General features: G+C 35.6%; 1 protein-coding gene across 1 annotated transcript; it reads right to left on the reverse strand.

Annotated features, from left to right (window-relative positions):
• Positions 1-5,296: 5,296 nt before the first annotated feature.
• LOC144641698 (homeobox protein EMX1-like) lies at positions 5,297-7,273 on the reverse strand. The gene is given in 3 exon segments (XM_078500731.1): positions 5,297-6,507; positions 7,011-7,242; positions 7,244-7,273. Coding segments are annotated over 3 exon segments (573 nt in total). The 3' UTR covers positions 5,297-6,196.
• Between the last annotated feature and the right edge of the window lie 5,860 nt (positions 7,274-13,133).

The raw sequence follows: 13,133 nt of genomic DNA on the forward strand, positions 1-13,133 counted from the left end.
GTCCGAAAAATATAGTTTACGTGATTCGTGAGTTGAAGAAAGATAAACTCGTGATTCGCTTTTTGGGACCCTCCCTTTACCGCCACGGAATAAGAAATTAACTTTTGTAAACTTACAGCTCAGATAGGGAGCAGCCCGTGAAAAAGCAAAACTGTTTTGTTTAAGACATAGAGCTGTAGGGGGTTGCGTGTGGACAACAGAACTAAGAAGACTACAAATAACTTGTTTTTAAACAAGTTAAAACTTGTTTTGAATTCTACAGAACAAGTGTTCGTGGGATATTTGTACTTGTTTCGCTCGTTATTTGTACTCTACAGTATAGTGCTGCGTGAAATAAGATAATAAGAAAAACTTAATATTACTACCGAAAGGTTTTTAATTAAAGTGTCACTGTCAGATAACGGATTGAAAATAAATTTTACAAGAAAACACTTCTATATTACAAAGAGGAATAAGTTTTGCGAGAAATGAATTCACGGAGTTTATTTAAACTTTTCGCCTTTATTTAAACTTTTTGCGCTTATGATCCAAAGGTTAAAATGATCGATTCTTGTCTAACATCAAATGTTACTTTTAATCTGTTAAGGCAACTTCGATAAACAGCTTTCTTCCCTTCTCCGGCTGGAGTCTTGTTATACAGACTCGTTAAACTGCTTAAAGACTGTAGATGAAATACAAACAATTTGAAGCCTTTAATGTCGCTAATTAGACAAACCGAACCAATAACAACACGTGAAAAGATTACTAACCATTCTTCTCCTAGTTCAAACTGTAAGAATCCTCTTATTCACTGTAATATATTTCTTAAACCGCAGATGACAAATTCCCACTCAAGCCGAGTCTAAACGAGTGTAGAACGAGAGCTAAAGACGAACACAAGCCCAGGAGGTGATCTATTGTGAGGGACACATGATTGAGTCGCTAGCACAATAGCCGGCCATTTTCTTCAATAATGCTAGTTTGTCTTTCTCTTTGACAAAAGAAAATTCAACAAAGCGGTGATTTGGTCGTTGAGTAAAGAACAATGGGTCCGTGGGCCTCACTTAGATAAACACGTGGGACCTTTTAATTGTCGCTTGTTTTCTGCATAATCGCTTTTAACATTACGGACGCGTCAATTGGTTTTGTGGCACGCTTCGGGGTTGATGGAAATGGACTCTTTTTCTATATTCTTGCATGTTGGATACCCAGCACGCTTTTTGCAAGAGAGAAGATTTTGCTTTCCATCAGCTGCGAGCACTTTGAGATATTACTCTACTTCGTTAATCCTTAAATTTACTCGCTAATTCCTCAGTTGACTTTTTACAACAGGGAATAATTTACTCCTTCGTGCAAGACATGGGGCAAATTAAATTTGAATTTAACAGGACAATGAGTTAGCACTGTTAGCTTCTGGTGGGCTGGGAGTTGGTGTTAGCTTTCTTTGATCACAGCTTAAAACTCCATTTACGACAAAAACATGAAATTATCCTTTCATTGATGGCACTCAAGCGTGGCTGCGTAGCCCTATTACGAGACTGAAGATTTGTCCTTTACGTTAAGTGAGCGATAATGGGCATCGAATCTTCTCGTTACTTTTATTATCATATTGGATGTTTATAACGTAATCGAGAATTCTCGTATCTTATTAGCACTGTTTCTTTCTTGTTTTGTTTTTCGTATAACTTCGACCGTCTCGCCTTCACTTTAATGGTTATCATGTTGACAAAATGACATAAATTCAATTAAAAAGTCGTTTGTAGTTTCGTTTAGCGGTTGGTTTATTTAATTGTTTCGCTGTGTCAAAGTTGACTTAACTTTAGGAGTAATATGATGCGGAGAAATTGTTTTCTGTTTCTTAAAGTTGCTGGCACCTGACGACCTAAAGCCCGCGGCAATAATTGCGTTTTCGTTAATGTATCTTGTTATTTAATTTTGTCATTTATACAGTCACCTATATTGCACCTTCAAAAAGTTCTTCAATATGACTTTAAAACTTTCATGTCTTTTTAAAATTACTATAGGTTCCAGTTCTTTTTGTTTACATTTCCTACGTTAAATACTCCAGTAATTTATAGCCCAAGTTTGTCTGCCGAACAAGATTTTTTTCTTTAATAAGTCTAAACAAAAATCCAAAAATAGCTCGTTATCATATTTTTATCGGAAAATTATAAATACCATTTTGAACTAATATGAATGATAATCAATTTTTTATCTAATGGTGCTCATGATTTATATTTTGATCTTGTTAGCTTCAAATTTAGGCATAATATTCAGGTTTCTATCTTTTTTTAACTACAGCGTTAGTTATAGCACATGTTAAGGTCGTAATTTTGTCGTCAAATTCTTATTGGACCGAGCAACAGTTTGTTTAACTTGCCAGATGTTGTAATGTTTTTCTAGCCTTAAGTTTGTTACAAACGCCTATGATAACTACATCTTGATACAATCGATGTTTTTAATTCCACTTTAACAATACGCTGCTTTAGAACGTGTATCGTTTCTCCAATATTCCGATAAAAGAAGGATCGTGAGTGCATTGTTACGCCGTGCAACTTTGTGCAAAAACAACATGAGCACAGACAATTGTGAGCTCTATTAGATTACGGACCAGTCTCGTAATTGCTAACACTTTGGCTATTTTTCTCGTGGGAAATACTCTTATGCTAGGGCGGAAACTGCCCCGCGCATTAAGGCAACAATCAAAATTACATCACCGGCTTCAGTGAAGTTGATTTAAGACAATATTTCGCCACACCTTCGCAGCTGATGAAGGCTTTCAAAGAAGGAGAAATTTTACACACACCAAATGAGTTAAAGATTCAAACGTGTTAAGAAGAAGGAAAGGGGGTATTCACAGTGGTAATTATGGCACCTCTCATTTAACAAGTATCAAATCGTCGGGATGAAGATAGTGATTAACTGTTAAACAAACCCTTAATCCACTTTGCACAGCGTCTACTAGCAGCCAACAACGATGAAATTGACACAGTTTTATGGTAACTTAGGCAATTGTAAATTTGTCCCTAAAGCGGCTTTTCGTAGATCTCGCTCGATGAATTAATTCAGATCATTACCAAATAAAGTTGCTCTTTAAAAGGCATGCGTTGAGAAATAAACATGTTGGTTTTGTTCTGGGAGTGAACAAGGCCGCAAAGCATTGTGTAAGTGACGCAGTTGCCATAGGCAACAAACGGAGCTTGTCATTCTCAAAATGATCGATGTATTTGCTGCAAAGAATTGAGTTGATTCTTTAGCTTTATTAATATGCGCTTCAAGACTTTAATACTGTAGTATCTTTTTTATTGTATTTTTCAAACTTAATGTTGTCACATTGTCCATGTTTTAGTCGTGTATACTGTCGAAAAATGAAAGTTTACTGTGGATTATGCGACTTAACGACTTTTATACCTCTTTAAACTACTCAAATTCCCATCATACCCCCTGCAAGTAACGCCATCATTACTCGAGAATTATCTCGTGTGAAAATTTTGACCAATTTGTTGCCTGGTTTCGCATTCGACCAAAGCTTCGCTTTTTTCAAACACCTTCCCGATTGCGACTTTTGCCCCGCTCCAAAAATTTTTAACAAATTTTCGCTTTGTATTATCTTCTTCTTGCAGGGAAATAGGACGATCTTATCAACACTGTCGATTGAATAGTTTTTATAACGTATCCACCAGTATCACAAAAAAAACATCTTCACTTATGTCATTTTCAACCAAACACTTAGTCAAAGCAATGACAATTTTCTTGGTACTGCTCAACGTTTCTAATTAGCACTTTTGAGCAGTATTTTGAAATCGGAGTTTATGTTTTACTTGGAAATCCTTTTTATACAGTGATTTTGCAACCTCCTTACTAAATGAAACGTGAAATTACCACATCAATAAATAAAGAAGATCTAAGATTTTTAGCGAAAGGCAAATAAGATTATAATTTACAAACTGGTGATTTAACATTTTGCTTAATTTTACCTAACCCTCTTATTAGCAGTTCTCCTATATAGCACTGATATCTAATATCATATTAAGGAACTAGTTTTAATCAAAACAGTTAATTCGCAATTTAAAAATGCACATGTAGTTGTTAACCAACGAATTCTATTACAAAGCGCGGATTTTTATTTTTTATATTCATTTGCACGTCTGCCTACGTTTAATATTTCACCACCTTCAAATTCCATCTTTATTGTAGGGTGGTGTTACCTTAGACTTAATTTAATTAATCTCAATTTTTTTTCAACGTTTGTTTTATTTGGGTAATCCTTGCCTTGAAAGAATAAAATTAAGCAAAACGTTCGGAGGAAAACCTTGAAAATAAAATCGGATTGGAGATAAAAATTAGTCGAAATTTCATCGTTTGTTACGTTTCGTCGCCCTAATGATAATTTGAAATTGATCACGGATAACAGCGAAAATGAATAAATTGGCCTGTGTTTTTCTAATAGCTTTAACAGCAGTTCAATTTGCTATTTTATCCCACGCGAGGGCTAATGGCCCTCGAAAGTTTTCTGTCGGCGATATAGGCAAAAAATTCGATAACCCAAACTTAAATATCCTCTATAAAAAAATATACTAAAAATTCATTTGAAATTTACAGCCACTAAAGCTAGAGTTATTCTTTAGCCGGTGCTGAAATCGTTTCTAACGGGTATAAATTTTTCATTAACTCCTACATTAGGTCGATTTTATTTCCATTGCGAGAAGGCAAAGGCCGTAAATGACTTTTAAAGGCCAGATCATGTAAAATTAGTCCAAAAATTACAAGTCGATAGAAAATGTAAATTATAAACGTTGACTTGTATTGCGTGCATTTCTTAAGAGTTTTTTAGTTCTTGTTTTCCTTCCCCTGTACAAAAATACAACTTGTTAACATGCTTGGCATAGATTGTACATAAAACCGTTCTTTTTTCTTAATTTTTCGACGATATGAAAAGATGCGACATTCTAGAAGCTTTGAAAGCGATTTTAGCGATTGAAAGTCTGCTGCCGCGAAAGAAAATCCCTTTTTGGCCGTGCGTAGTTTTTATAACAGGTGTTTAAAACTTAAGCCCAAAGCATTCACAATATTTTGTTTTAATGTACATAATTATACACTGAGAAATCCACCAAATGATATGTTCCCTACTGGAGTCATGTTTATAATCTCAGTCTTTAGAAACTTTGCCTACATGCGTTCTCTGAAAGAAACATGTTATTTGGTACTGGATTACTATTTATAGCAAATTTCTTGCTCTATGTTTTGTTCAGGGAACCCTTAGATGTATTTTAAATACTATTTTTAAGAAGACGTATGTAGCACACAACAATTTATGAGTTTGCAAAATCTTTATTTTCTTCACATTTCAAAATGTACAACCTTCAAGTCTGTTTTGAGCTTGCCAGCAAATATATGTTACAGTGGGTACTTTGAAAATCTATTTTTTGCTCATTATAACTTTTAAACGACAATCGCGCTCTCTTTTATATAGACTCACTTTTTACAGAAGTTTTTTTTTCATTTGTACACTTTTACTGTCATTGGTTTAAAGCTAGCTTAAGCTGTTATCTCTAAGCACTATATACTTATATTCTTGTTTCTTATCTCCATACACACTTATTATTTTGATGAAAATGGTATACTTATTTGCCCGCATGTATACGGAATGTACTTATTCTTTGCCGCAAGAGGAGCGGTGGTGGTTTCGTCATTCTCAGATTTAAAAGCAGATTGACTTAATTTAACTCAAAAAGACGAGAACTAAGAAATTAGTATAAACTTTTCTTCATTAATTCCTAGAAGTGATAAACACAAATTCTTCTTACAATATCAAAAATCATCAACTACAGAGAGCGTTTTGATGCTTCACTTAATATTAAGAACAATGTACAAAAATTTGTATCAGAGAATTAAAATTTCGACTTAAGGACTGAAAAGATTTTGATATCAGTACAGAGTAGATTTAGTTGCTTAGAGTAGAAGTGATCCTCCCTAAGTCCCTATGTGTCAATTTTGATATCATACATAAGAGTCTTAAAGCTCTCGGGATTGTTCTTCGAGTTCTAAGGCGGAGCAAAGATTATTCCAGAATGAGCGATAGTGTTCGATAAAACTTGAGCACTTATTCTTTAGCATGGAATCGATCGTTTTGCATGCAAAAGAGCGAATTATCCGTGGATTAGGTTTCTTCTGTAACAATTGTCATTGAAGAAGACTCGGGAAAACAGTCTTTCAGTCAGACCATGTGATCATTTTCGTCTTTCTGCATTTGTCCACCGCTTAACCCGTGACATTCGTTGACGCTGATTCCAGAGCTTTTCGCCTGCGAGGAAGCTTTTTCTTCGGCTTGTTGGCGTTTCCACTTTGTTCTTCGGTTCTGGAACCAGACCTTAATTTGTGTCTCTGAGAGATTTAAGAAAGAAGCCAGTTGTTTGCGCTCTGTTCCGACGATGTAGTGGTTCTTGTCGAACGCATTTTCTAAGTGAAGAAGTTGCGTTGGAGTGAATGCTGTTCTGATCCTCTTCGGCCTGCGACAAGCTACAAAACCTGTGTAAAATAAAATAGTGAAAATTCTCGTCAGTCAATAAATCATTATCAAAAACAGTCATCTCAAGAAATGGTTTTTAAACGAAGGAACACGCGTTTTCAGAATTCACGCGGTTACATGCGTGCTTACGAAGAGTAAATTGGTGTTTTTCATCAAGAGAAAGTGATGGAAAATTATCATTACCAAAGTTAAACAAATTACAACACTGCAGGAAAATGCGCTCTTATCTAACTTATGACCCATGTATATCGCTCATAATTATTCTCACAAGAGTCTTCAAGCATTTTCGAAAAATTTCCGCTTGACTCCGAAAGCTGTGAAGTTATCCCAATTTAATTTACTGCACCAAAGAAAATTTTCTCCCGTAATATTTGGCGAACGACGCCGTATAAGACAGTGGGTGGTTAAGACACTTGAAATTTCAAAGATTGCGGTAGTTGACTTATCTAAGGAATTCAGATTAAGCACTAGAGAAAAGAAGAGTGTAAAGAGTTTAACTTACCGCTATGAAGAGAACCGGCTGTGTAGCTGCAATTGAGGTCGTGTACATATCGGTGACTAGAGGCACAAGGATAGAACGAAAATGAGCCAGAATTGTAGGCGGACAGGCTATGAAGAGGATGCGAGTCAAAGCGTACAGCCATCGGGTAATCTGTTTGAGATTTGTAGCCCGTGTAGCTTTGTTGGGTGGAAGGCTGTATGGTCGAATTAGGCCTGTACATAGAGTTAAGGAAACGAGGATTGTGAACCTTCGTAAGCGTGCATCTTGGAAATGAAGACTTGACTTTTCTTTGGCTGTGGTGTGCTCCACCCGAGTTCACGAATAAGAGTGACTACTTCTTAGATGCAATCCAATTATATAGCTTACAATTTAATTATTATTACAATACATTGTTCCCATTTTCAATTAATGACTTGGAACTAATTAAAAGTATAAGCAGTGAAAATTTACAAGCTGCCGGATGCCTTATTGTAATGAAAACTGTGAAATTTGGAAATGAGCTTAAGGTGAAGCTTCCAGCAAGCATTAATAAACAGTCGCCAATTTGCGCCAGTGCAAACAGCTCATATCGATCAACAGCAGATATGATCGGCTCATTTACGAATTCGCTTTTATTGACGTCTTTGCTCTATTAAGCCAATGATAGCTCGAAACAGCTGATGAAAATTTTAAAGTGGGCGAAAATGCGTCTTTGAATGAAATAAAAAATAAACGCCACATTGGATCAGTTCCGGATGCGCTGTTTCGCGCAAATTCTCCACTTCATAAAGTGAAGTTTGGGACAAGTTAATCAAAGTAGAATCAAATTAACTCGCAGTTAGGGTTACGCGTCCGGGATTTGTAGTGTGTATAAAGTTAATAAAGGTGTCAGATCATTATTAAAGATTCAAGAACGAGAATAAGAAAGAAACGTACAAATACTGATTAGTCCAAGAATCAAATGTGATCAACGATTCGTTTTTCATTGTTTCGTTTGCTTTCAAGCGCAGAGCGATGTTATTTTCAATGAAAACCGCCATATGGTAAATCGAAAATAGCTTCATTACATTTTAATAATCTCCCGTCGAATCTGTTTGGAAATCTACTAAATAATGAATTTCACTTAAGCACAGAACTTTAGGGCATTAACGAGAAAATACGGCATTGTGGCGCGTCCAAATTGTAACTCTGAAAACTTCAGCTCGAAATGTCATACCGATATGTTAAGAGATTGCGTTTTGCTAACTTCATGGTCTTAATCTATTAGCGCTCTACAAAAGACAAGCTTTGTTTGTTTGGACAAAGATGGCCCGGGGTTTATAAAGAAAGGCATTCGGCCTTCACAGTTCATTTATTTAAGCTAAGTAAATTTCAATTAGGAAATATCCGGTATCTCTTTGATACTTTCCCCTTCATAAAATGCAAGTGTTAGCGAAATGTTCTTCGGCCTTGTTGTTACCCAAATTAAAATTCGAGCGTTTTTCATGCACTTTACTCGAACATAATCTTTTTTTTTCCCTTTTTTTTAGGCGCGGCAAGATATTCTCGCCGAAACATTCACCTTTTTTTTGGCGGGTCAAGACGTTTCCTCCGTCTGTTCAAGCTGAAAAAGCATGTTTTTCCTTACATAACAAAATTCAACTAGCACTATGCACCTCAAAACAGTAAGGTGTAGCCACTATTTAGCACTTGTTATCTTTCAAACTGCGTATGAATAAACTCGTTAAATTTCTTCGCACTTTTCGCCTTTTACGCCGTTCAAAATTTAATGAGATTTAAAACATTTCCCAGCCCTTTAAAAGGAACCGAAATGGTATTTTAATGCTCGTGTGTCCATTGATTATTTTCTTTTATGCACTTAGACAGCGAGAAAAAAAGTCTACTTAAAACCGTAGGTTAAACGATGCTTTCGCCTAAAGTTGCGGTAATTTCGACGGAGTAAACAGGCTTATTACACGGTGGGTCTATACTGATCTAATACGCGTGCTATAGTGGTTATTTTGTCGCGCTGCAAATGGAATATGAATTGGGTCATAACAGCAAGTTTTACGGTGAGATTATCGTGTTTAAGTTTGGGTAAATTATGCGAGATGACCTACTGTCGTGAGTCAAAAGATGCGATTGATTTTTTCATAATGGAGCGAAACCAAAAGAGTTCCAGGGGGTAATCGGGTGTACGCTTGAGCGAAAAAATGCTACTTTAGAAATTATTTTAAAATTAATTTCCTTGAGGAAGAATACAAGATTGAGGAGCAAACTTTTGTCATTGCAATGTGTTGATTTTCTTCATCAGTTTAACACAAAGTCAATTAAAATTCTACTTTTACACGAGCTAAAAATCGATATTTTGATTGTGAACTTCGTATTTTTTTTGTTCGCACAGGTGATGTGGAATTATTGGTAATCAATCATCACATCACGTCATAACTTTACTTGTTTTATTTTCTCTTTGTCGAAAATTCACTGACATTATCTCTGCTTCGTTTAGCAGTAAAAGGTTGAGCGATTTTGAATAAAAGATTTATGATATATTGTAATCGAGTTAAATGCGCCTTTCCGCGTTTAAAGGTTTTGTAGATCTCTATTTTCTCGCCATGGGAAAGCACCATCTGGCCCTCGCTGTTCCACAAACACACCCCTGTACATTTTTCATAAGCTTGTTTATACAAAATGCAAACATCGCTCAAACAGCACCATTTGCCTTCACCATCATCGACAAACGATATTTAAAGTTTCTTAAAGCAGAATAAAAAGGGAATTACATTTTTGACGAGTCAATCTGGCTGTCGTAGAAAAAGCACCTTTGCTGAGAGGTTTGCTTGAAGTTTCAAAAGTTCAAGCGGCTTGAAGTTTATCAGTTTATAAATCTAATAAAAACTGTCCCTAGCCGACTAAAATATCAGGAAGTCTTCAAATTGAATATTGGACTTCCACAGCTGTAGTTAAGTGAGCACAGACAATACCGCATCGTGTAACAATTTATTTTCCTGAAAGATCGAATCAGGGTTCTGGTCGACACTTGATGTTTAAAGATCCCGTATCGGATAAACCATGAATGTGTTAGTTAATTTTGCTTCGAGACAAACGAACTCGACCCTTCGATTCCCAATTGATACATTGTTAAACAAATAAGCGATCTGAATATAAAAATCACCATCTGGGTGATATTTTCTTGATTAACAACTGAATTCTCCGAACTGACATTAAAAGAAGTTTATGGGGCTTAGTAATGAGATATAATATTTCGAAGTTGACCTTCTGTTTAGCGAGATTCAAACTGCCTATATGGAGGGATAAGAAAAGGTTTGGTGAAGTGGTAATATTGACAAAAGGGAGAAAGTGTCTCTAAATAAAGAAGAGTTAGAATATTTGATATTGAAATACGTTTCGGTTAGACAAAAATGTTTTTCTATCCCTCCAATTGCGTTACAAACAAATTCATTTTTTGCCATTTGTGAAATTTTAAAAGTCAGTCGGGGTCACGTGATCTGATCTTTACATGAGTTTCTTCTGTTGCCTTTAACGCACCAAAAAAAAAAAATCAAAAAAAAAAAATCAAACTACTTGTAAGGTTGTAAACAAACTTGTTCCTTAATTCCAACACTTTCTCCTGTTTTTTATTGATTATTTGTTTTCGTTTTTTAGCCCTTCGCAGTTCATATCTTATGTTCGTTTAAAAAGACGAGCGTTCTTTTTCTTGGTTAAAATAGCGAGCGATTCGATATTCGCGGCAACCCTACACTAAAACATGCTAAAAACTGCATGCATTTTTAGTACAATTAGCATACTCCTTCAATTTATGGTTTGTTTGTAAATGTATTTTTATTATATTATTAAAAATTTGTAAATCGCAGTCGAGATGTTTTTAGTTGAATCATGCAATAAATTATAGCCTTTCGACTCTAGCAAAAAATCAATTTTGTACAATTTTAAGCTTAAGCTAATCGACGCGTGTACAAACTTACAAAATTCTTTAGAATTTGAAACTTTTAAGTTGAACATTTGGAAGGCTATTCGTTTACTTACTTAAGCGCCAATTTTCTATAGCTTTTAAATGCTGCGTTGTTCAAAAAGTTACAACAATTCTCACCTTCATAAAAAAAAGTTGTCTAAAAATAGCAGGCTAAAATGTTACTCATTAAAAAGTTGTTAAATTGTATCAATGTTAAAAGTTTTTAAAATTATTTCATTTACGCGGTTCACTTTCATATTTTGTCTTAATGTCGCGCCGTCGTTTTATCATTTTATGCATTTTTTATGGATCCACAATTACTTCGAATTTCACCACTTACTTGTGCGTCAATCGTCCATGCTTATATCAAAGTTATTAACCAGGTTATAAATTTGTTATTCAAATTCACTAAAATTGAGTCTGAAAATAAAAAGGGCTTTAACCAGCTCTCAATATGTTTCTGGGTTTTTTTGACGGATCATTGAAAATAGCACAAATACCAAGACCAATAAGATTATCTAAATGCAACTTTTATTCAAAGAATAAACTAGACGGTAAAGAATATACATTTTTTTAGACTAGACGGAAATAAAACTTCACTTGTTTTCACTAAAATAATAAAGACAATCGTATAAAACATAGAAAACATCGAAAATAAAACAATGAAGAGGTTTGGCTGAGAAACTTTGCAACGCAATTCTCTCACACGTTTCTCTACAGATTTGTTTTACTTGACGCTTGTTTTTTCACAAGCTATCATGCTGTTTTGGCTGTATTCGCATTGTTTTTCAGCGTAAAAAGCTTCTTGTCTTGTAGGTTCAAGCTCCTTGCTTGAACTACGTCGCCAAAGATACTTCAAACACGTGAAAACATCGGGGATTTTAAAATGTCTTTGTCTAATCGTGAGTTGAGTTTTGAATGCGCGTCTTTGTTCGGAAAGCCGGTATTGTGTTAAACAGCGTGAAATGTTTCGCTCAATTGGGCTAATTGATTTATGAGCGACCTTCTCACAGAAGTCCTTAGCCTGTGTGAGAACGGTAACTGATATATCAATGTTGAAATGTATCTGTGATTATAGTATTTGTTTACACAATAAAAAAAAAATCTCAAAAAACAGATTGATATCCACTTCACTGACTTCAACATTTACAGTGAAATCTTCGTGTATCCGGCTTTTGTGTAAATGGCAAAATTACAGGTTTGTTCCGATGAAAGTGGTGCGTGTATTGTTCTAAAAATGGCAAACAAAGAGTCTCCACAATCAGTAACATTTGGCTTTATTGAACGATTGATTGTTCGAGTTCAGCAGGATGGCAAATTAGCTCCCACGGGAAATTCTATTCCATTTTCACAATCAGCGAGGGCAAAAAATTCAAGGAAATATACTAGAATTATGCAAAAAGGTCGAGTATACTTTCGCAAAATAGATCTTTTTCCTTTTTAAGGGTTTCCGTTTTCTAAGGAGAGGATATGGCGTTCGTTTCTCCTTAGAAAAGAATCAGGCATTCGGTTTACTAAATGAAAAAGAATATGTTAAAAAAATTGTATCCTTAAATAGAAAAAATTTCCCGCAAAACTCTTTGATTTCTTTCTATTAGTTGTCACTCCCTAAAATGTTACGATAATTTGTTGGGTGTGGTTATAATTATGTGGACTATTGGTCTTCAGAAAAGGACACACGCGATACAAGACGTCACGTGGGGACTAGTGGATAGGAATAAGGGTTTGAACTCTGGGAGTCTACGTTCATTCTCGTCCTCATAGCCCCTTCGTTTCTTTTAGCAGGCTAGGCCTGGCACGAGAAAACGAAGGGCTCTGGGGACATAGGATTGAATTAATTCGAAATTTTTGATTGGCTGTTTGGGACAAAGAATTCCTAAAGGAAAGACGTAACGACTCTCCATTTCTTGAAACATCGTGACGCACATGAAGGCCGGAAGCCAGAATCTAGAACTGGAAATCCGTCCAGAGCCCTCGTTTGGTGCCAGGCCCAGCCGGCTAAGAGAAACGAAAGGGCTATGAGGACGATAATGATCTACGTTCAGATCGCAGGCAGATAGTGCCAGCTCTCGCTCACTCAAAGCTTGTTTTACCGCGTCTGTATAAAAGTTGATCGGAAAGCTAAAAGTTGTTAATTCTCGTTCAGTGTCATCCCTAAACTTTCTTGGAATCTCGCTTTCCTAAGTTCGCTC

This window comes from Oculina patagonica, chromosome 2, assembly GCF_052425735.1.
Source record: "Oculina patagonica isolate OP01 chromosome 2, crgOcupat, whole genome shotgun sequence".
Classification (NCBI taxonomy): Eukaryota; Metazoa; Cnidaria; class Anthozoa; order Scleractinia; family Oculinidae; genus Oculina; species Oculina patagonica.